Below are 25,793 nucleotides of genomic sequence, written 5' to 3'. Positions count from 1 at the left end.
TCCAGATAAACAAGTTTACCAGATGCTTGAGACACTCTTACAACACCTAATACACCTGCAGTTTTAAAAAAAAACTATACTGTACTTACACTGAACAAACTTCACTTGCAAGATTATTAAACATTCAGGAATTTTACTTTATTTCGAGTCACATTCTTTGAAAACATTTAACTGTCGCTGTATCTGCAGGTTCCTCTCCCTCCAAGGAGGTGCCCAATAGACAAACAATAACATTATAGAAAATTAAACACCTCCCCCCCCACCAAAGTTTACAGATAAAGCCTCACTAATAATATCCTTAATAATACACTAATAAAGATAAAGATGCTTATTAAGCAGGGATAAGGAGATACTTTAAAGAGAGTCACCCCAACTGCAAGCGACATCATCCTGGGCGACGCCATTGCTGTTTCACACAACTTTATTCAAACAGCTGCTACGAGCTAAGCCCGACCAAGGCCCTCCGCTGGCTGTATATCTGCTCTTGTCTTTACCAAAGGTCGATGTATTACTTCAGAGAACATTTAACTTCACAATTATAGTGAAAATTTTATTTATTCCTTCTTTATTTTACTCATACAGTGGCAGATATTTCCAGTCCACAAGCTCATGATGTCCAAATACCCCAATTAATCTGTAATTCCCCCCCCCCCACATTTGTTTTGAAGGGTGGGAGGAAACCAGAGTAACGAGAGGAAACCCACGCAGACTCGGGGAGAACGGACAAACTCTTAACATATAGCACCGGATTTCAATCCAGAATACTGGTGCTGTAATAGCGTTGCCCTAACTGCTACGCTAACCATGCTGCCCCTATTTCCTTAGGAGGTTGACAAGGGCAAGGGTATTGGCCCCCATTCTGACAACATTTTATAGAACCACACCTTGAGTGCGTCCTGTCCGGCTGCATCATCGAGTGGGGCGGTAGCTGCAAAACATCGGGATCAGAAGTCAATACACAGGCTCTTCAAAATGGCTGAGAAGACCGCCCGGGGTTCCCTTTCTTCTACTGAGGGCACTCACTTGGAGTGTGGTTTAAAAAAAATTATTGAGGACTTTTCCATCCAGCCCACAGGATTTTTGACCCGCTGTCCCATTAAGAAGGAAGTACAGGAGCATCAAAATTAGGACAGCCCGGCTGAGAAATCTCTTCCTCCCACAGGCTATGATGACCAACTAAATCATCCCAAATATTCATATATGTTTATTCCAAATTATACTGGTATGTGTGTTTATATGTGTGTGTGTATGTGTAGATTCGTTCTCCAATCCATCCTGGTAAATCTCCTCTGCATCCTCTCCACAGCTTCCACATCCTTCCTGTCATGAGGACCAGAACCAGCACCCTAATGGCTTGAATACGGCTGAGATTGTCTGATCTCGGAAGCTAAGCAAGCAGGCTCAGGACCGGTCAGTACTCGGATGGGATACCGCCTAGGAACACCGGGTGCTGCGGGTTTCTGTGAGGGGCGCCTTACAGTAGACAAGAATTAAAGAATTTCATGTATTCTAAATGTAGTATTACGTGACAATAATGGAACCTTTATCAGAACTGAATGCAACACTCCAAGTGTGGTTTCACCAGAATTTTCTACCTCACCAATCCCTGGTTTCTCCAGCACCAGCAGATATCACAGCTTAAAGAGAAGCGTTCTGGAATATTGTTTCAACAAGGATATTTGAGTCCTCAGACAATGCACCCCCTCAACTTTGCAGCACGCTCAGAAAATCACCGCGTCAAAGGGCAGCAAATCTCATACAGTTTCAGATTTCCTTGTCTCCTGTCAGTTAGTGTTGAAAGGCATGCTTGATCACCTCTGCCTGACACCACTGTGCGTCTGCAGTCTGCTCACAATGACATCTGAGACTAAAAGGAATGTTTTAAAAAATGAGCCTGACAGTTGGATTCTAATAGACACTGGGATTTAAGTGTGAGCCGAATCAGGATTTATCGTCACGAAGCAAGTCATGAAATCAGGTGGTTTGTCCACATTAGAACCATCTTACCACATTACTATAAAAATAACACCACCAGCTAATCGGACACACCACTGAGAATCTGCTGAAGGACACTGTGGTGTATGGACTGGCAGGTCCGAACCCCTCCCTTGGCTCCTCCCCGGATTCCCCAATAAAGGCTTGGGGGCTTGAACTTGCCCCCTCTCGCTCTTGAATCTGGAACCCGGCCAAGTCGTGGATCAGAAATGCTCAGGGTTTTGGTAAATTAAGCCGTTTCATCACTCCATCGGGCCGACGTGACCAAAGACACAATCCTGGTTCTCTTCGCTGACTTGGACTCACAGCAACTGTTGTGCAGGAGGACTTGCCGTTCAGACCATCATCCATGCCATCTCTCACTAGTCCCGTTCCTCCTCTCCGGATCTCCCAGACTCCTGGAGAACCTAAGAAATAGGTGCAAGGAGCAGGCCATTTGACTCGTTGAGCCCCAAGGAGAACGTACAAACTCCTTGCAGTCAGCACCAGATTCGAAACCTGGTCGATGGCACTCTAGTAGCTTTGTGCTTACTATGGTAACCACGCCACCCATGCATCACATACAACCCCGAGATTCTTTTTCCTATGGGCCAGGCAGAATTTCTACTTATCACGGAAAGACACGGGTACAAAAGAGAGGAATTTAAACAAGAAGTGCCTAACCTATTACCCGGGTTTACTAACACCACCTCGCTCCTAGCCCGTGCCGCCCGTCACCCCCGGCCTTCCGTCAGTTACCCCCTTCCTGCCCCCGACAGCCCATTGCACCCCCCCCCCCATCATCTAACTCTCGACGCGGTAGCATGGGTGCAGTGGTGGCGGCTGGCGACGGCTCCATGCGCGAGCGATGGCAGTCTTCGTTTCCCATAATCCCTCACGCAGCTGGAACTGCTCTGCCAGCGCCAGAGTGGTTCCAGCTGCATGGGGGATTATGGGTAAGGAAAGTGGCCATTGCTCCTGCATTGAGCCAGCCGCCGCCTGCTTCTCTCCCACCGGGTGCTGGGGGCTGAGAATCACCTTTCCACCGAAGGTAAGAGAGGGCGAGCAGAGGTGCTGCCATCTTGGGACCAGACCCCGCGGTCACAGGATTTTACAATAAACCACTGTTGGCTCCTTTCAATGGGCCATTGAAAGCCTGTACAGAGCTTAATGCAGTCAGGCTGAGCAGTTGGACCCTGCGGGGAAGCATTGTGTTTCCGCTCCTCTCTCTCCCCCGGTCCGTACCAGCTACAGCGCTGCCAGCAGCACCATCATCTCTTCCCCGCCCCCCACCACACACAGGATGCTTCTTCCTTGTGGTTCTCAACACTACAGAGCACTGGTTGGAAGAGCCTCACTGGCCTTCCACCCACTGTACCACAAACAGGAGCACTCAGCCATCAGCAGAAGGGGTGGGAGGTGAGGGGTTCGGAAGGTGAAGGGAGGGGAGGTGAGGGGTTCGGAAGATGAAGGGAGGGGAGGTGAGGGGTTCGGAAGGTGAAGGGAGGGGAGGTGAGGGGTGGGAAGTGATGGGTTCAGAAGGAGAGGGGAGGTGAGAGGGTAAGGAAGAGGGGAGGTGAGAGGGTAAGGAAGAGGGGAGGTGAGAGGGTAAGGAAGAGGGGAGGTGAGAGGGAGGGGAGGGGGACAGGAGACAAGGGGGTGGGTAGGAGGTAAGGGAGACAGGAGATGAGGGGGTGGGAGGGGAGGGAGACGAGGGGGAAGGGAGGTGAGGGGGATAGATTTGAGGGGGCAGGTGAAAAGAACTGATAGGGGAGGAGGTGGTGCTGATGGGAGGGGAAAGGGGTTGGAAGTGATAGGGTGGGGAGGAGAGGGGAATGGGAATTAGTCCAGTAAAGGTTGGGGGGGGGGGGGGGTGGGAAAACTAGCTGTGTTTAATTAGGATGAGAAACTAAACGTATTTTATATCAAAGGAAAGGCATAAAACTTTTCCAAATAAAAATAATGATCTGAAGTATTAGGATATTTTAGCATTCAGAAAAGATGTCCAAGGCTCAGATCAGAATCTATTGTTATGAAGAAGTCAATGAAATTCGGCAGTATCACAGAGCAAACATTCATACACACCACCTTACAACAATAAATAACAGTGCACAAAGGGTAAGGCTGTGTCTGTGGTTCATTGATGATTCAGGAATCTATCTGATGGCAGCGGGAAGAAGCTGTGCTGGTACCGCCCAGTGCTCGCCTTTAGGCTCCACAAGGGAAGGGAAAGCAGAAAATGAGATGAATGAAAATGAGGAACATCAAAACAGATCGCAAGAGCTTCTAATTATATGCAAAAAGACAAAAGATTTGCGCGACTAAGTGTTTTCCCTTTGAGACTGATACAGGGGAGATTATAATGGGCAATAAGGGAATGGCAGAGGAATTTAAAAAAAAATTGTTTCACAGAAAACTTCCTGGAAACAGTGAGCAACTGCTTATTTGGAGTGAATGAGGAACTTGAAGAAATAATTATACGTAAAACTCACAGAAAATGTAAAACTGCAGCAACTAATGGGAATGACAGGCGAGACTGCGCTGATCTCTGTCCTGGGGTTTTTAAATTTTTTTAAAAATGTTAAATTAACAGGACAGTGAAAGCCGATTCCAGCCATTTAAACCCGTGCCGCCCAATTTCCCCCAAATTAACCTGCGTTCCTGTACGCTTTTGAAGGGTGGGAAGAAACCAGAGCACGGGGAGAGCGAACAAACACCTTACAGGCAGCGCGGGATTCCAACCTGGGTCGCTGACGGTTTTGAACGAGAGGGAGTGGATAAGTAATGAGCTTCAAAATTCCGTCTATTTCAGAATGATTCTCACTGACTGGGTTGCAGAGAAAGAAGGGGAAGGCCACCAGGGGACATGGAGCCGTTCATCCAACATCAGTGGAGGGAAGTAACAGGAGATGGGAGATGCTGGAATTCAGAGCAAAACATCAAACTGCTAGAGGGATTTAGTGGTTCAAACAGTATCGATGCGGGGGGGGGGGGGGGGGGGAACGGGACAGAAATGTGGGAATACTCCAACAAGACTGAACACGCAAAGGGGCAAAGCCAGTAAAAGGAGGAGGAGAGGGTCAGAGGGTTTAGACCAGTAGGAGGCTGGTAAACCAGGTGCGGTGAAGGATAACTGACAGATGGGGAGGGTGAGGAATAGAGTTGGGAGACATAGGCGAGCAGATGGAGAAAGCTAGGCCTTAGGAGGATGAAGGCAGATGGCAAAGACCATAAGGGACAGAAGGATAAATAGGCCATTCAGCTCATCAAGGCGACCTGCCATTTAACCATGAGCTGATCCATTTTCCCCACACAGCCCCACTGCCCGGCCTACTCTCCGTAACCATCGATGTCCTGGCTAATCAAGAAACTATCAATCTCTGCCTTAAATACACCCAATGACTTGGGCTCCACAACTGCCTGTGGCAACAAATTCCACAGTTCCAAGCGGATGCCCTTCAATCCTGCAGTTGTGCCCTTTTGTCCGAGACTCTCCCACCGTGGAAAACAACCTTTCTACATCTACTCTGTCCGTGCCTTTCAGCATTCAAAATGTTTCACTGAGATCTCCCCTCATGCTCCAAAATTCCAATCAGTAAAGGCCAAGAGCTGTCAAATGCTCCTCATATGATAACCCTTTCATTCCTGGAATCATCCTTCTGACCATCCTCTGAACCCTTTCCAACGTCAGCACATCCTTTCTTAAATGAGGAGCCCAAAACTGTTCACAATGCTCCAAGTGCGAGCTCAACATCACATCCCTGCTCTGATATTCTATTCCTCCTGAAATGAACGCCAGCGCCACTGACTCCACCTGCACGTTAACCTCTAAGCCGTCCTGCAAGAGGACTCCCTGGTCCCTTTGCATCTGGGAATTGTCAATTATTTTCCCCATTTAGAAAATTCTCTGCCCGTTTATTTCTTCTCTCAAAGTACATGACCATACACTTTTTGACATTGTATTTCGTTTTCTACTTGACTGACCGTTCACCTAATCCAATACAATGGCCATCTGTCTTGGAACATGATCAGTAGAGAAGGAGGTAATGGCGATGAAGAGAAAAGAAGGAAAATGGTTGAATCTATGATTATGGAAAGGACAAACAGGAACTTGAAAAACAAGAGTAATATCACTATTGACTGATGTGTCATCAATCTGTTGGCAGATGCAATGGACAATTGTGTGGCGTATTTGGACTTTGACAACTGCAGTGGGGTGGAGATCATCGCCCACCTCTTTGCAGGGGTGGGATGCAGGGGGCTCTGTCGCAGTTCATCCCCAGCATGACAGAGGACTCCCTTATTTACAGACTGTTCCCGGGGACACACTCTGGGTCCACATCCAGAACTGCTGGAAGGCCATCAACTCGGAGAAGGACACCCTTCTGTTGGCCTAAAACCTGCCGGTTGTTCAGCACAGTGAGATGTCAGTCCGGGAATCCGCCAACTGGCACATTCCGGGCAGCAGGACTGACAGGAAATGGCTTCAGAGAGCTGTGAACTCGGCCGGCGCCATCATGGGCACCAGTCTCCACTCTATTGTGGACATCTACTAGAGGCGGTGCCTCAGGAAAGCAGCCTCCATCATCAAGGACCCCCACCACCCAGACCATGCCCTCTTCTCATTGCCACAATCAGGAAGAAAGCACAGGAGCCTGAAAATGAACACCCAGCAATACTGAAACAGCTGCCCACCACCATCAGATTTCTGAACGGACAATGGACCTCTTTTTTTCTCTTGTCGCATTAATTATTTATTTTTAAACTGTATTTAAGGAACTAGAATTGAAAGAAATTTTGGACGTAGTGAAGAAAGTTGCTGTTGCATAACAAGAAATTTTGTGACATGTTCATGACAATAAAGCTTAATTCTGATTACACTGATAAGAGGATAGGAGAGAGCTTGGGCTGTGAGGAAATGCAAAGAAGGTTGGAGATGTGGATAGTATAGAAGTTTTGTCATGACGTGCAACAGGATAGAGGCAGGATGTAAAGTTGGGCGGAAAGGTGGCAGATGGCGTTAATCCGCACAAGTGTGAGGGGATGTATTTTGGAAGGTCAAATGTGAAGGCAGAGGACATGGGTAATGGCAGGATTCTTAACAGTGTGGAAGAACAGAGTGACCTTGAGGGGTCCCAATCCATAGATCTTGCAAGGTCACCAATGGTAGTTAAGAAGGCCCATGGTATGCCGGTCAGGGATTGACTTCAAGTGCCATGTGGACATGTTGCAGCTCTATAAAACTCTGCTGAGACCACATTTGGAATATTGTGTTCAGTTCTGGCCACCTCATTACAGGAAGGACGTGGAAGCTATGGAGAAGGGTGCAGAGGAGATTTACCAGGATGTTGCCTGGATTGGAAAATAGGTTTCATGAGGCAAGGTTAGCAGAGCCAGGGGCTTTTATCCTTGTAGAAGGATGGGAGGTGACTTAATAGAGGTCTAAAACATTCTGAGAGGGATAGATAGGGTGGTCGGCAAGCCTCTTTTTTCCCAGGGCAAGTGTAGCAAATGTCAGAAGACATCTGTACAAAGTGAAGGGAGGACAGTTTAGGGGAGACGTCAGGGATTTTTTTTTTTTTTTTTTTTTTTACACACAGAGACTTGTGCTTGTACAATAGAGACATTTAAAAGACTCTTTGACAGGCACATGGATCAAAGAAAAATAAAGGGTTATGAGGTAGGGAGGATTTAGTTTTTTGACTCTGCACGACATCCTGGGCCATAGGACATGTACCATGCAGTAACGTTTTATATTTTGAACAGATTAAATGGATGCAGCTTTGGAATGCGATATGGCAAAACGGGAGGTCATCCTCTTTGGTAAAAAAAAATTCTAAGGCCAGAGGTTAAAAGGCCCAGGTGTTCAGAGGAAACTGAGGTGTAATTTAACACAAATCACTACCAAAGTGAGGGCTCAATCATCAAGGATGTTCAACATGGAGATCAAAACATTTTCAGCAGAAAGAGAATCAAGGGACGTGCAGTTGCAGTAAAATCCCCGTTATCTGGAATTTAAGCAACCAGTAGCCTCAATCAACCAGCAATAAAAAGGTGAAAATAAATAGGTAGAAGATACGATAGTTTAAAATGCCATTTCCCCATGTGATCATTTCTCAAATCCATGCCGCATGCAATCTCAAGCCACAGGGTAATTCACTTATCCGCCATCTACTAATCCCCCATAGGTGCCGGATACCAAGGTTTTTACTGCAGTTCACCAAAAATGGGAGGAGGGTAAAAGATGGGGGATGCTGGAGCAGGCACGGGTCTGACTGACCTGCTCTTACATGCTTTTCCTGCATACTGAAATACATACTGACATCAGACAGACATCAGACAGATGAGTAAGCCACAACACATCAGAGCTTTTAAAAATAGAATCCGTGATTTCTCCTCCAACTAATTTTAATTTACAAATCTGAATTTAATTTCAGTGATGAATAACAAGGCGTTTCATTAACGGGAATCTGATCCGGTTGTCTCTACTGCGAGTTCAGTGGTGCATCTGAGAGAGCAGTGATTTTGCATGCGTGGATATGTGGAATGAAATTAGATAGAAATGGAATTACTTTCAGTTTCCTGTGTTATGTGCAATGGACATTGAGGCCAGTAAAACAAATTACCAAGGGCCTGGCATCAAAAAGACAAATCCATCCTGTGGAAAGAAGTGATCTAGTTGCATGGCTGAGACTTGTGTTGGATCATCAAGATCTTATTCTGGTACAATCTTTTTATTCGTATTGCACGCAGCTCAGAGATCTCAGAATAGCTTCAGTCTAATATTAGCATGCAAATTCATCCAACATAGCCATGCACATTAGGCAGCTTGTTAGTACAACGCTTCAATCAACCACACTGAAATTGCTCTCGCTTCAGTCAGTTAAGTAGGCCACAGACGGATGGCACAGCTGAAACTAATTGTCTCATTGATCTCACAGCTCAAGTGATTTATGGGGAGGGTGGTTAAAGGAGGAACTCCAGAGAGAGAGGGAGAAAACAACCAGGCCACAGCCGAGAAGAAGGTGACCGGCAGAAGGCTGACAGAGCAGCAAACCACAGCCTCACACCAAGCTTCGGGCTGCTGGAGATTGGCAACTAAGTAGCGGCGGTGGGAAGGAGCCAATGGTGTGCAGGGCTCCCGGGACGCCTCAGTTGCTGATGGCTTCTGGATCATATCAGAAGTTGGGAACAAGCGGCCGAGGAGCTTGGGTTCACCGCTGGACCAGACGAGCTGCCAGAGGAAAGTGGTTGAGGCTGGTTCAATTACATACAACATTCAAAAAACATTTAGGTGGGTCCATAGAAGTGAAAAGTTGCTACAAGTCTATCCACTCCTGTAAAATGTTCTTACATTGCCTGCAATTCATAGAGCATTTCTTCTTGCTTTGTTTTAGACTATAAGACATAGGAGCAGATATAGGCCATTCAGCCCACTGAGTCTGTCCTGACATTTAATCACGAGCTGATCCATTTTCCCATTCGGCCCCACTTCCCGGTCTTCTTCCCATAACCTTTGATGCCCTGGCTAATCAAAAAACTCGCAATCTCTGCCTTAAATACACCCAATGACCTGGCCTCCACAAATTCCACAGATTTACTTCCTCTGTATCTCTGTTCTAAGCAGAGACCCTTCAATCCTGAAGTTGTGCCCTTTTGTCTGAGACTCTCCCACTGTGGGAAACAACCTTTCTACGTCTACTCTCTCCATGCCCTTCAACATTCCAAATGTTTCAAAGAGATTCCCCCTCATTCTCCTAAATTCTTGCAAGTGCAGGGGAAGATCTGTCAAACGCTCCTCATATGATGACCCTATCATTCCCAGAATCATCTTGCAAACCTCCTCTGAACCCTCTCCAATGTCATCCAAACGAGAAGCCCAAAGCTGCTCACATAACTCCAAGTGAGGTCTCACAGTGCCTTATAAAGCCTCAACATCACTTCCCAAATATTAGGTAAATGATGGCAAAATTCAAGAACAAATGAAAGGGATATCAAACTGGATAATTTATGTAGGATTATTTCCAAGGAAACGTAAAATGAAGTGTCTTTTCAAAACCAAGCAACAGATTAATTAACAAAACAGATAAATTGCGAGTAAGATTCCTTTCAAACTCCACATCATTATTTCTGACTGGCTCCCATCTGAATCAGCCAAGTGGTGCTAACGATTTATTGTTACCACTGTTAGTGTGTTAACAGTATGGGTTATTATAGGTAATTCATTCAGCATTTATTCATACAGGCTGTGGGCTACTGGTGACGAGGTCAAAAGACTCACACCAGGCTGTTGGAGACTGGCTCGCGAGAACTAGGTATCAGAGCCTGGATTCAAGAGAGTGTTTATTGCAAGGAGGGCCTCTGAAGGGCTCTGAGTGCCGAAGGCTTCCTCATGGTGTCGGGGCAGGGGTTGGATAGAACCATAGAACATTACAGCACAGAAACAGGCCCTTCGGCCCTTTTAGTCTGTGCCAAATTATTATTCTGCCCACTGACCTGCACCCAGTCTTCCATACCTCTCCCATCATGTACCTGCCCACATTTTTCTTAAATGTTAAAATTGAGCCCACATTTACCACTTCAGCTGGAAGCTTATACCACACCCCCACCACTCACTGTGTGAAGAAGTTCCCCCTAAACTTTTCCCCTTTCACCCTTGACCCATATCCTCTGATTTGTATCTCACCTGCCCTCATAATTTTAAATACCTCCCCTCACCCTTCTATGCTCCATGGAATAAAGTCCTAAACTATTTAACCTTTCCCTGTCTCTCATTTCCCAAAGTCTGCGCAACATCCCAGTAAATCTTCTCTGCACTTTGGAGCTCGGGTCGCTGATGGATCAAGCAGGAGTTCATCTGGCTGCAGATCCTGCGGGAGCACTGGAGGAAAATCCACGGATATTCAGTGACTCTGGGTGAGGGGGTGGGGCGGTGGGGTGTGTCTCTTTTGCTTCTCGTTTTCTGAGTGTAAGAGGCCTTATGGCAGTCTAAAGGCAATTTTGTGTAATATTACATTTCTGCTTTGTTACATGACAATAAACAGTATTTCATCTATTCTTGAAATTGCCAATTTGTTCAGGTACTTTCAAGCATATTTAGATATTCAAACCATTTTAATTACAATTTTACACTTTACTGATGAGACTTCGGTCATGCGATTCTGGTTATAGCTGTTCACAATGAGAGACAGTTGCCAAGAGAAGACATGTTGTATTTTTAAATGTGTTGCCCAGATTCATAGAAGAACCACAGAACCACTTAAGTACGTGCTCTGATCCAACTCTTGAAATGAGCTGCCCTTCGGAGATGAATAGCTGCATCCCTCTTGAAAAGATTACATACAGTCCTAGGAGGGGATAGAACACCTTACCAAAAATATGCAGCCTTATTTAGAGCATATAGGTACCTTACTGGCACCAACATATAGGTACCTTACTGGCTGGCCAGTGGACGTCTGTAAAGATTTTAACCCTGTGGTTATACTGTACGCATGGACAATGTGATGCTCTTTTTTTTCATGTTTCTCTTGCCCTTTTTCCACTGGTGACCCAGTTAATTGGCTGAGCAGTGTCCTGGGATAGGAAGCTCTTTGTGCTGTTTCCACTTGGCCACCCTTCACTGGGACACTAATTGCTTTTTCACTGAACACAACTCATCCCCGGGGATTGGAGAGTTCTACCTTCAACTGGAAACAGGCGACTTTCTGCTGCCCCTTTTCCACTGATTTTATCAGCCCGCCGGCACTGGCAAACGCCTGGGATATGAGTAGGGGTAGAGGTGGTTAATCAATCCCCCGGTGTGAAATGACGTCATTTGACGCCAGAGTTCGGACAGTGTTCCTTTTCCACTGGCACCCTTGAAAAGATAACATATAATTTATGGGATAAATTAGCATTTCTTTTTGTGGAGCCCATTATTGCAAATTGTTGATTTGAAGGTCTGAGCTCTCAATCCATTCTTGGTTTCACAGCTGAATTATATATAAATATAAAATTGATGATCTCCTACTTTCTTTTTAGTGGGTAATTGTAGGGGAAGAAGGATGGGATTTTGGGGAGTAATGGGGTGGGAGAGGGGAGTTGGGGAAGGTTTTGTTTTTTATATATAGCCCACATATATTTTTTTGTATATGAATTTTAATACAATTAGGTGTAATTGTGGTTTAAAATTTTTAAAATAAAGTATTCAAAAAATAAAGACCGGTCGAAGGGGAACCAGGCATGGAACTGATATGCGAAAGGGTGCCGAAGCCTTCCTGATCGTGTCAGACGTTTGGATCTGGAGCTTGGGCTGCCGATGGTTTGGACTGGAGTCTGTGTGGCTGGGAAGGCTGTGGGAAAATTTGTGGACACTCGGTGACTCTAGGGGGGGGCCTTCTCTTTTTCTGACTGAAAGGGGCAACAGGCATTTTCTGCTGACAGCAAATCTTTGTCTGCCTTATGGCAGCCCAAAGGAAATTTTGTGTAATATTACATCTGTTTTATTACATGAAAAAATAAAAGAATCTTGAATTGTCAATAGCCTCATCAACTTCTGAAGGGCTTCCAATATATTTGCCCCTTTTTAATTAAGGATATTGAAACAGTGCACATTTCTGATGTGACTTCACCATTATAACTGCAACATAACATCCCTACATTGGTACTGAATCTGAAACTAAGGAGACTTGTAGCAGATTGAATGACTACACAGATGAGTTTTGTGGAGGAAGAGTGCTGTACAACTGGCTCCCCGCTAACTGGGATGGTCGGTGTGCTCTAGTAACCCTTAATGCGCCAGTGCTGATTGTCAAAAGGCAGGAGGGAGACGAGGATTCCCTAGAATTGCGCCACACAGAGAGTTGGCTGTGGAGAAAAAGGAGGAGTGTTGGACTCTTGGGGCCGGGAGGAAGGAACCCTGATGGGGTATGGATTGATGCCATTGGCCAAGCCCGGAATATTCCGGACGAATTTAAATTAGCCGATGAGATTGCAGCTGGGTTTGAAAGTTTTCCTGTTTTTAGTGCAATATTTCCCATCACTGTAAATAAGAATGTTAATAGGATCAACCTTATTCACTATAATGTCCAGCGCCTTGCAAATTTGACCAGGGACGTTGTTGAGGCAATACATCAACAACTGTCAGAAACTTCCCTTATGACACTTCAGAATAGGATAGTGATTGATATGGTCCTGGCAGAGAAAGGTGGAGTGTGTGCTATGTTTGGAGATCTATGCTGCACTTCTATCTCTAATAACACAGGGCCAGATGGATCACTCACTAAGGGGTTAACGAAACTTAGGGCATTGGCGAAAGAATTAAAAGCCCAGTCTGGAGTCTCCAATCCTGTTTTATCCTGATTACAGGGAGTGTTTGGGAGATGGAGCACATTGTTAGGACAACTTTTGCTGGGTTTGTTCATTTCTGTATCAATTTTTATCACTTGTGGCTGTTGTTGTATTCCATGCATTCGAACGCTGGTCACGAGGACCATAGAGAGAGCCTTTGCTGACCGTGATGAACTGCCTCCGAAATATCAAGCTGTGCAGGCTGTGGAGCAAGACTATCTCACATTACAGGAGACGGAGAAAGTTGCTGAGATCGATCTGGAGTCTGATGGGGAATGTGATGGAAAGGAGGGATTGTGAATTAGATTGTTACACATATAATTTTAACCTTGCTTGTAACCCAAATATTATAACATTGATTGTAACACAAACATTATTAATCAGATTGTAGAACAAGTATTATGAATTAGATTGTAGACCATATGTTAAGTTGGGAATTTACTAATGTACGGGGGGTTAGCTAGTTTTTTGCTTGGGGGCAAATGGGATGAAACTTGTAAACGGGCAATGGGATCGGGGTGACGGATGGGGGGTGTACGCAAAGGAGGGTTGGGGGAGCCCTCGCCCACCAGCCGAACTGCCCTGTGAACAGAACCCGTATAGAGCTTGGCAATAATAGGCGAACTAATGTAACACGGTGGTAGCATAGTCAGGGCGAGATTGTCCTCTAAAGAGGACAAAGGAGGGATTGTAAGGTAAAACATCATGAGATGGGAATGTGTAGGGAGTTACCCTGTACAGGGCAGTAACAAGAAGGGGAGGTGTCCTTGTACTCCTGTTAGGTAAAACATCATGAGATGGGAATGTACAGGGCTGTAACAAGATGTAAATGCATCCTTGTACTTACAAGATAAGAGAGACATAGATGGATTGAGAGGCAGGAAGCTAGCAGGGAAAGGATAGCAACAGTTTTAGTCATTGGACAAGTAATGATATGATGATGTTCTAAGCATGTATCCAAGGGTATAAAAAATCACCATTTTGCTGATAACGGCAGAATGCATTCTCCGACTAACCTGGTTGGTCGCAAGTGTTACAATCCGGTAATAAAGAACAAAGAACCCTGATTTCGACTCAGCCTGGTGTTTGTCTCACTCATTCATGAACAAAGCAGACCTAACACAATGTACAATGGCTCTGTTAGCATTCCTCATTCCTTGACTATGCCATGGTTGGTTGGTAGTGCCAGGCATTCCAGGTTTCAATATATTTGTCAAATTTTATTTATCAAAATAAATACCAGGGTGCTTTTTTTTTTAATACAGTACGTTTCCGATGATCTGAAAACCACTTAACCAAAATACTCAATTATCCAAAATCTTTCTCGGCAGCATGGCATCACAAGTTGAAAAAAGATTTTCATCTGGCATGCTCATGTGGGGTTCTGACACGCTGTTAGCGTCAGTTTAGTAACATCAGTGAGCGAGTGGAGGAAGTCAGTGGGTCAGGCAGCACGTGGGGAGATTGTCCTCATTTCAGGTAACTCCCTCCCCTCTCTTTCCATTTCTTCTTTACCCTCCACTGTACTGGGATCTCCACCATCCCCAGAGTTGGCGTCAGAACAAATCTAACCAGGGGCCCGTAAGGGTAACCGCTGGGGGGAGGAGGGGGGGCCACTAAGTTTTTGATGGTGTCAGACTGGAGGGTGCATGGCCCTCGGGCTCCTGGATAGGTTCGGCGATGGCGGTGGGGTGGTGTTGGGGATCGGAGTGGGGACCTTGGGCTCCCGGACAGGTTCAGTGACAGCGGTGGGGAGAGGTCAGGGATCAGACCGGGGACCTCGGGCTCCTGGGAAGATTCGACGACAGTGGTGGGGAGATGTCGGGGATCAGCGACGGCTGATACAAATATTCTGCTGATGCTACTGGGGTGCTTAAAGCCATTTCTCAATGTCCCAAAAATGCAGTTCACCGATACATGTCCGGTCCCAAGCGTTTCCCATTATCGGAAACGTATTGTATTTACAGAAATGTCATTTATACCAATTTTTGCAGCTGCAATCCATAAAAATGCTGCTCCAAGACACCAAGTTACGTGACTCATGTTAACGACAATAAATTCTGACTGTGATCAGTTATCATTTGCCCTGCATCAGCACAATGTTTTGATTGTTGAAACCTCTGCAGTGCTTTAGGACGTTAACCTGAACGTTTCCATTGACAGACATTGAGAGGATTTCACACCACACTCTCGCAGACTTACCTTTACTTGCATTGGAAACCTCTGTGGAGCTTGAAGGCAGCACTGGCGCCCCACGGCAGGCTTGCTCCAGGCTATTGTGCTGCTTGGCTAGCTGCTCGATGGTCTCCTCCAGACGGACCCGCTGCTCACGCTCACACTGCAGGGCCCGCTGCCATTTGCGGCTGTGCGTCTCGGCTAACTCCAGGAAGTCACGACATGCCTGAGGACAGCAAGGACAAGACTTACTGGAAGTCAGCAAACAAGGGAGTGGGGTAAGCTTGCAGCTGCCTTACGCCTCTGGAGGCCTGGCTTCAAACCTGACCGCCAGCTCTGACTGTGTGGAGTTTGCATATTCCTCCCCTTGACCATGTGGGGGGGGTTTCCCCTGGGTGCTCCTCTTTCCCCTCCCCCCCCCCCCACATCCCAGTGGACTGGTCAGGCAATGGCCATTCTCAACAGATTCTGGGGTGAGTTGGCAAGAACATGGGGAGAATGGAATGAGATTATTGTAGATGAGGTTTAAATGGTCAGCATGGAGGCGATAGCTGAAGGGCCAGTTCCTGTAATTCTACAACTCAGCCACTTTCCTCTGCATCACCAATGTCAGTGCGGATCAGCGACAACATCATTTCCTCACTGACAATCAAGCACATGCACCTTTTCACTGAGAGCTGAAGGAGCAGGACTTGGAACGAGAAGAGGATTGCTTTAAAAGCATGGGGTAAGATGGGCGCTTGTTTAAATTTCTCCATTGGCTAGATAAAGGGAAAAGGGGGCTTAAGAAGGAGCTAAGAGTGTAAGAATGAGATCTTGAGGCTTTGGCTCGAGAGGCATCGGCAAGCAATCGCTGAGGATGTGCTACAGGTTTTTTGTAGTGGAGATGGCAACTGGGGAAGTGGTGTGCTCCAAGAACAGGATGTAGGAAACCTAGGGCAGCACAGTGACCCTGATGACTACATCCGCAAGACGTACATCCAGCTCCAGCTCCTTACCAGTTAAAGAACTGGTGGTGGGACTGGATGAATTCCAGATCATTTGGGAGGCAGATGGGTGATAGACAGAAGCTGTAAGGAGATAGTCACATGCGAAAGGTGGGTGACTTATTGCCCATCAGGAGAGGAAAGGAGGATAGTCAGCACAAGTTACCCCTGTGGCTATTTCACTCAACAATAAGTATACTGTTTTGGATAATGTTGAGGGGGCAATCTACCCGGGACAAGTTGTAGTGGTTAGCTCTCTGGCACAGAGTCTGGCCCTTTGGCTCAGAAGGGAAGGGGGAAGAAGAGGAGAGTCAAGGTAATTGGAGAATTCACAGATAGGGAAACAGACGGGAGGTTCTGTGAACAAGATCCAGATAGCCAGATGGTATGATGCCTCCCAGGTACCAAGGCCAGGGATGACTCAGATCGAGTCCACTGTATTCTGAAACGGGAGGGCGAACAGCCGGATGTCGTGGACAACGTTAGTGCCAATGACATAGATAGGAGGAGGGATGAGGGAATATGGGGTGTTAGGAAGGAAGATGAAATGCAGGATCTCCAGGATAATAATCTCGGGATTGCTGCCTGTGCCACATGCCACACGCCAGTGAGGGTAGGAATAGGGAGTTGAGGCAGATGAATGCGTGACTGAAGAGTCGGTGCAGGGGACAGGGGTTCAGATTTGTGGATGATTTGGAACGCTCCTAGAGAAGGTTTGACCTGTACAAAAAGGACAGGCTGCACCTGAACTGGAGAGGGACCTGGCAGGCAGGTTTGCTAGAGGTGTTGGGGAGGGTTTAAAGCGAGTTTGTCGGGGATGGGAACCAGAATGCGAAGGCAGAGAATAGGGTGGAAGGTGGAATGTATGGTGGGTTAATGAGGAGGGACAGACAGGGGAGGAAGCATAAAGTGGTTAGTTAGAGGGTTTGAAATGTATCTACTTCAATGCAAGGAGTATTAGGAATAAAGGAGGTGAATAAGGCATGGACCAGTCTGTGGCCATCACAAAGACTTGGGTGGTGGAAGGACAGGATTGGTTGATGCAGGTACTGGGGTTTATGTGTTTTAAAAGGAACAGGATTGGTAGTAAGAGGGGAGGGGGAGGTAGCATTGCTGGTCAGGGATAGTATCATAGCTATAGAAAGGGAGGACACTGTAGAGGGAGTGTCTACTGAGTCAGTGTGGGTGGGTCAGAAATAGGACAGGAACAATCATTGAGCTGGGAGTAATCTATATGCCCCAAATAGGCCTCAGGACATCAAGGGATAGGTACATAGGCAGATTTTGGATTGGTGTGGAAACTGCAGGGACGTCGTTGTGGGAGACCTCAACTTCCCGAATAATATCTGGCACATCCTGACTGCAAGAGGGACGGATGGGGCTGAATTTGTCAGGTGTGTCCAAGAAGGATTCCTGACACAGTGTGTGGATAAGCTGACTAGTGGGGCCATGCTGGATCTTGCACTGGTCAATGAATGTGGTCAGGTGACACACCTATTGGTGGGGGAGCATTTCGTTGATAGTGACCACAACTCCCTGAGCTTTAATAAAGCTATGGATGAGGTTAAAAGCAGACAAAAATGTGAAAGTGTTTAATCAGGGAAGGGATAATTACAATAGGATGAGGCAAGAAGTGGGGAGAGTAAATTGGGAGCAGATGTTCTCAGGGAAAAGCATAGACATAATGTGGAGGATGTTTAGGGGCCATTTATGCAGGGCTCTGGATAGGTTTGTCCCACTGAGAGGGAAAAGATGGTAGGAAAAGAAATCTGTGGTTGACCAAACAGGTGAGGCAGCTGGTTAAGGGGAAGGAGGAATCAGGAAACAGGAAGGAGGAAGCAGGAAAAAGGAAGGAGGAAGCAGGAAGCAGGAAGGAGGAAGCAGGAAACAGGAAGGAGGAAGCAGGAAACAGGAAGGAGGACACAGGAAAAGGGAAGGAGGAAACAGGAAAAAGGAAGGACGAAGCAGGAAGCTGGAAGCAGGAAACAGGAAGGGCTGATGAGAATTGTATGGTAGCCAGGAAGGAGCTGAAGTAAGGACTTGGTAGAGCTAGAAGGGACCATGAGAAGGCCCTGGCAAGTAGGATTAAGCAAAGCCCTAAAGCATTCTATGCACACATACAGAACAGAAGGATAATGAAAGTGAAGGTAGGGCCACTCAAGGATAAAGGAGGCAACATGTGCTGGAGGCGGAGGAGGTTGAGGAGGTCCGAAATGGATTCTTTGCTTCAATGTTTACCAGGGAGAGGGACCTTGGTCAATGTGAGGTCAGTATAGAACAAGGTTATGAGATGGAGCACGTTGTGGTTATGAAAGAGGAAGTGCTGGATCTTTTTACAAACATTAGGATTGCTAAGGCCACAGAACCGGACAAAATATACCCCAGGTTATGACAGGGAAGAGATTCCTGGGGTGTTGACAATATGGGCCAAGCAGAATTTCTACCTATTGGTAGTGCAAAAGAAAACTACTCAAGAAAAGATACAGGTACAAAAGAGAGAGATGTAAACAAGAAGGCAGTGCAAACAAACTGTGCAAATACAGAAAATAAATATTCAGCAATAAATAATGTGCAAAGTCAGAATCCTTAAATGAGTCCCTGATTGAGTTTGTTGATGGTGAAGGAGAAGCAGCTGTTCCTGAAACTGGTGGGGCGAGTCTTGTGGCACCTACATCTCTTTCCTGTTGGCAGCAGTGAGATCAGAATGTGTGCTGGGTGGTGTGGATCCTTAATGATTGCTGCTGCTCTCCGACATATTTAATATCATAACTTACCTGTTCTCTAAATTAATTTTATATGAAATACAAACAGAACTAGGAAAGGAAAAATATTTATGCTCGTGACATCAGAAGGGAAGTTGCATTGTAATGCATGCAACACGTATGCGCACGTGACGTCATACCAAGGCGCCACATTTAACAGGGGCAGTGGGAGTGCGACTGCGGCAGCATGTCAAGGCAGGTAGGCACTCCCCCGCTGAGCGAGTTTTAGAGCAGAAGAGTGTAGCCCCTATGCAGCCACCCAGTGCCCCCCGCTAACACTCACTCTGGCGCCGCTCCTGAGTCACGGGGAGAATATACAAACTCCTCAAGCGCAGTGCCGGATTCAAACCCAGGTCCCTAGTGCTATGATAGCGTGGCATGGGACCGCTATGCTAATCAACATCCCCCACTCTTGAAGCCAAACACCGACTGCTGGAGCAACTCAGCACGTCGGGCAGCATCAGTGGGAGATAAGGAAGGGCCAACGTTTTGAGCCAAAACTTTTCAGTCAGGACTGAGGAAAGTTGGGGAGTATTCCCCTTCCGATCCAAGCCATTAGTAAAATGTGCAGTTTTGGTCTAAATTAATTCATGGGCAACATCTTTTGCTGAATTAATTGCCCTTTTGAGGTGATTATAACCACTGCATTCAGTGAGGTGACCATCTCTGCTAAGTTCTGTAAGCTTGGAGTTGCTGAATTGTGATCGGATGAAGATGAAGGAATGAAATCATTTTTTTTTGATTGACAGCACAGTCGAAGCTGATTCCAACTATTTAAACCTCTGCTGCCCAATTGCACCTAAATTAATCTACTGTTTTGAAGGGTGATAGGAAACAGGAGGACCCGGGACTGGTGCTGTAACAGTGTCGTGCTCACCGTACAGCCTCGTCAGGATGGTGTGGGTCGAAGGGTAGCTGGAGGAATCTCCGGCTACCCACGGGGTCTGCAACATTGGTGATTTGTTTGGGAGGTTTTGGAAACAAGGCCTTGAAATATTTCTTCAATGCTTCTGTTAAAGGGTGTGAATATTTAACGTGGAGAAGAGGTCGCTGATTATCTGGGCTGTTTGGTCCTGGAGAGTAGCAGCTGCCTTCCCAAATGTTGCTGGAGCTTCCACCAGTCAAATGCAGAATTGTCCATTACTCACACACACCCGTGGCTACAGTTATAACACAGGATTTTATAAAACGTGAGGCAGAAGCAGGTCGAGATCATGCCATGTCCCGTTCTCCACACGATCTTCCTGCTTTGCTCAGCTAATTCTGACTTCAATGTTCTCTCGCTCCTTCTCCCCCCACAAGGTTCATCTCATCCACCCCCTATGGTAAAAGGGTCCTCGATCTCACGAGGAATTCCCTGCTGACTATCTCACATTGGCATCCCTGGTTGTGGTCTCCGCTTCAGGTAGAAACCTTCCCTTCGCATCCGCATTATCACGACACAGTTAACGTAATGTTACAATGTCAGTGACTGGGATTCGAATCTGGCTGTAAGGAGTTCGCACATTCTCCCCCATGTCTGTGTGGGTTTTCCCCAGGGGGGCTTCCCACTGACCAATTAACCTACCCACCTTAACATGGAGTGTGTGGAGGAAACCCACGCAGACACGGGGAGAACGTACAAACTCCTTATAGACAGTGCCGGACTCAAACCCAGATTGCTGGCGCTGTAATAATGTTGCATTAACCACAGTTGTTATTTTATTTTCTCCAATATACAACAGTCCCCAACAAGCCTCAACAACTTTTGCGCTCCACGTTAGCAAAACTAACTAAGGTAGGTTTGTTTAATTCAGAAGAAAGGTGGGAACAAGATTTAAATACAATAATAGATCAGCAGGATTGGCAAAATTTATGTAAAGAAGTTATGTCTAATACTATTAATGTAAGATATAGACTACTTCACTATAATTTTCTTCATCAATTATATGTCACACCTCAGAAACTGAGTAGATGGAGATCAAATTTATCGAACCAATGTTTTAGATGTGGAACAGAAATTGGAACTGTTTTTCCATTCTACACAGTCTTGTTCGAAGGTTCATTCTTTTTGGGTTTCTGTTAGTGAATTTTTGCCACGAATTACTCGGGTGATTTTTTCCGTTAAATCCTGAATTATTGTTGTTAGGAAATTTTGAAAGTGTTACTCCAAAATTATTGTTGCCAGATTCTCAATTAAAATTTGTTGTTAGCTTTAGTGTTAGCAAGGAAATGTATCACTGTAACATGGAAATCTGATGTTTCATTAACATTAGATAGATGGCATGCTGATTCAAAGTTGTATTCTGCAGCGCGTCGAATGATTCATAGGAACTAGGAACAGGAGTAGGCCAAAAATGGCCCATCGAGCCTGCTCCGCCATTCAATACGATCATGGCTGATCTAATTTATGACCTAAATCCACCTACCTGCCTTCTCCCCATATCCCCCAATTCCTCTATCATGTAAAAATGTATCTAACTGAATTTTAAATATGTTTAATGAAGCAGCCTCAACCATTTGCCTGGTTAGAGAATTCCAAACATTCACTACTCTCTGGGGAAAAACTCGAAGACTTGTTGACTCAAACCAAGGCTTTAATTAGCAAAAGACTGGAGCGTATTACACCAAGGTCGACCAGTCCAGACTGACCTGGGTCTGGTTAGGAGCAGCCCTTTATGACCTGCCCTTTATGACCTGCCAGTAGGCGTGGCTACGGCTCTCAGCCAATCACAACAGCTATATGCAAATATATACAAATATACATTGGTGATAGTACAGAATACTATCACATATTCCTTTAGAAAAAATTACTTATAATTTGAGGGGGAAATATTTTTTATTCCTGCAAATTTGGAGTCTGTACGCTAGAACCATGAAGCTTAAATTATAATTTAAAATTAATTTTTAAAAATTTTCCTGTCCAGTGAAGTTTTCCCTAGATTAATAATAATTTTATGTTATTTGGGTTCCTTGAGTGTCATCTGATACAATCTGAATTGATTACTATGCAGTTATGATATTATGTACTTTAGTTATGGGATTAGATTAGGTTTGGAGGGGTGGGAGGGCTAGGAGGGTTTTTGTTTAGTTACTAGCTATTAGTTTAGTTTTAGCTTTAGTTTTTAAATTTTTTTTATATATTTTTCTGTAGATCTTCAGCATATATTTGTTAATATTGTATTATGGTTATTTATCAATTTTACTTATTATGATCTTATATATGTTGATAATATAAAATATTAAAAAAAAACACAAGCAAAACTAAAGAACTGCTTGTGGACCTCAGGAGGGGGTAACCAGTCCTTATTGAGGGGTCAGCAGTGGAAAGTGTTAAGATCTTCAAATTCCTGGGTGTCATGTCTCTGATGATCTATCTATCCTGGGACTATCAGGTCGACGCAATCGCGAAGGTGGCTCGTCAGGAAGGGTTTGAGGAGATTTGGTACGTCACCACAGATCCTTGCTAATTTCTGCAGGGTGTACCGTGGAGAGCATTCCGATTGGTGGCATCACTGTCCGGGATGGAGGTGCCTATGCACAGGGCAGGACGTGGCTACAGGGAGTTGTGAACTCAGCCAGCGGCATCATGGGCATCAGTCCTCACTCCATCCAGGTCATCTACAAGAGGCAGTGTCTTAAGAAAGTAGCCTCTATCCCTAAGGACCCCCACCATCCAGGCCATGCTATCTGTAAACTGCTCTCATCAGGAAAGAGATAGAGAAGACTGATGACTGATGACGAACTCCCAATATTACAAAAACAGCTTCTTCCCCTCTGCCATCAGATTTCTGAATGGACACTGCCTTACTGTCTCTTCTTTTTGCACTAATTTATTTTAAAATGCAATTTACAGCAATATTGCACTTAATGCTGACGCAAAACAATGAAGTTTGTGACATTTTCATGATAATAAATTCTGATTCTGAAAATAATCTTCACTGAGTTAGTTGTGAGTGCATTCCTGGCACCAAGGGATTCCATAAGTCTCTCACTTTGTTTCACATCATCATTAACCCAAGGCAATCAAAATCAACCCTGCTGCATAACTGGAGTACAGTTTGGCAAATATCTCTGATGCTCAGAGGAAAAATCTCAAGGTGCTGACAGTGGTGACTGCAAAACCTCGAGCTAATAAATCATCACCTGTTTGCAGTAACTTGAAACCTTGTACCGCTGCAACCTTCTTCCTGCCCCAATTTCTGACATGGATAATTATTGGCACACCTGGAATGCTCCAGCGTACAACAACAACTTGGATTTATGCGGGGACCATTCCAACAAGATTAAGCAGGCAAATATTTGGACACCGCCAAAAGGGGAGATCGAGGGACAGGCTTTAAGCAGATGGGTTAAACAGGGACTCTGTGATTGTACTCAAAACACATAAATGTTGGAGGAACTCAACAGGTCTCGCCGCACCCTTAGATGGTAAAGGTATAAAACAATTTCATTTCCCTGCCCCATTCCCTTGCTGACATATCTGCCCATGGTCTCATGCACTGCCAGACTGAGGCCACCTGCATATTGAAGGAACAACACTTCACCTTCCATCCGGGCACCCTCCACCCGGATGGCACTAACATCGCCCTCCAGTTCCCTCCCCACAATCCTTACTTATGTCTCCTTTCCTCTCTCTCTCTACCCTTCGTCTCCCCCAGCTCTGCTTCACAGAGCCAAAAACATCCCCATCCCCCCCCCAATGTCAATTCTCACCTTTCCTCTCTCCTTGTGTCCCATCCATATCCAATTAACACAGTTTGCCTGCTGGTCTGTGCTCCTCCCCCACCCCCCCCACCACCCCCCCAGCCCATTCTCCCCAGCCTTTTAATACACGACGCCTGCCTGCTTTTTACTCACACCTCGAAGATAGGCTCTGGCCCAAAATGCCAATGATATGTCTTTCTCTCCTGCTAAGTTCCTCCAGCACTTTTACTTTAAACAAATGTGGAAAAAGATGAGAGAGAAAATGAATTTCTGATCACGGGGTCAACACTGGGAGCTGACAAAAGCTGTATTCTATTTTCCATCCTGCAGTGCAGCGGCTACAGAGCTTGCATGTTGTTACAGAGACATACATAGTCTGCAGGCTGTTGCCAACGCTTAAAAGAAAACAGAAAATGCTGGAGACATTCATTCAGCAGGTGGTGACAACACAGGAGTCTGCAGATGCTGTGATTGTAGTAAAATCACAGGAGATTCTGGAGGAGCTCAGCCAGTCTCTCAGCAGCCATAGAATGCAAAGATATATCACTGACGTCTCGAGCCCAAGCCCTTCCTTAAGGTGGGCAGGCGCCTGAATTAAAGGCTGGGGAGTGAAAGGGGAAGAATTGGAGGGGGGGAGGGGGGTGGCGGAGGAGTCCAGACCAGCAGACTAAAGGTGCTAACTGGATAGAAGAGGAAAGGTGAAAATAGATATAGCTCTGTGAAAGGAGACAGAGAGATGGGGGAAAGGAGACACGGGAGGGGGGGGGGATAGGAGACACGGGAGGGGGGGGGGATGTCTGTGGGGTGAAACAGAATCCAGAGTAATAAATGTTAATGCCATCCCACTGTAGGGTGCCCAGACAGAATACGAGATGTTCCTCCAATTTGCAGTGGTCTCAGTCTAGCAGTGCACGAGGCCTTGGGCAGGCATGTCAGCGTAGGAGGGCAGCACAGAATTGAAATGGTTGGCCACAGGGAGATTTCTGCCGTTGCTGCGGACAGAGTGAAGGTGCTCAGCTAAAAGATCTCCCGGTCTGCGTGCAGCCTCTCCAACATGGAGAAGGCTGGATGCAGTAGACAACTCCGGCAGATTTTTTGCTTTTTGGACCTCAGCCCTTACGTTAGTTTGCTTCATAAAGAATGCTTTGGGACCTGCTGAGTTTCTCCAACAATCACAGCATCTTCAGACTTTCTTGTTCAATTCCAAAGACACAGAGCTGGGTCCACTGGCTCATGTGATCTCTAGGGTCGGGAAAAGAATCAAAGCAAGCGACAATAATCCATAGCGAAAATAGGAAAAGCTGGGAGCTGGCACAAACTGATGGGCTGAATGGTCTCCATTCGCTGTCCATCCACAATGGAGTGCCTCCTCTGCCTGCATTGTACAGAGTCAGGGTCACGACATAGTGGTTCCACAGGTAATTGTGGTGTTGCCTTCAATGGGAAGTGGGCAGCATGAAGGTGACAACGAGGTCGCTAGCTTACCCTCGAGTGGTGCTGCTCACGGTGGGCTCCCGATACCTTCTGCACATTCACTGAGCACCCAAGCCCACACATATCAGTCTTCCTACTATCAGCATCCAGACTTACTGTCATGAACAAGTCACGAAATTCGGTGTTTTGCGGCAGTGTCACAGGGCAAACGTTCATATTATAACCTTCTTACCACATTACGGTAAAAATAATAATACTAACAGTGCAGGAAAAGTGAAGCCGTGTCTGTGGTTCATGGATCATTCACGAATCTGATGGCAGCAGGGAAGAAGCCGTCCTTGTGCCGCTGAGTGCTCGTCTTCAGGCTCCTGTACCTTTTCCCCGATGGTAGCAGAGTGAAGAGCGCATGGCCTGGGTGGTCTTTGAGGATAGAGGCTGCTTTTTTTAA

General features: G+C 46.0%; 1 protein-coding gene across 2 annotated transcripts in view; it reads right to left on the bottom strand.

Annotated features, from left to right (window-relative positions):
* Positions 1-25,793, bottom strand: part of LOC138761394 (oxysterol-binding protein 2-like) — a 514,880-nt gene that overhangs the window by 243,630 nt on the left and 245,457 nt on the right. For both annotated transcript variants that reach the window (XM_069933419.1, XM_069933420.1), the window contains one exon: positions 15,505-15,703. In XM_069933419.1, coding sequence (XP_069789520.1) covers positions 15,505-15,703 — 199 coding nt within the window. The remainder of the gene's footprint in view (positions 1-15,504; positions 15,704-25,793) is intronic.

This window comes from Narcine bancroftii, chromosome 4 (genome assembly GCF_036971445.1).
Source record: "Narcine bancroftii isolate sNarBan1 chromosome 4, sNarBan1.hap1, whole genome shotgun sequence".
NCBI lineage: Eukaryota > Metazoa > Chordata > Chondrichthyes > Torpediniformes > Narcinidae > Narcine > Narcine bancroftii.
The sequence above is the reverse complement of the archived record's forward strand: the minus strand, read 5'-3'. Positions and strand labels throughout refer to the sequence as shown.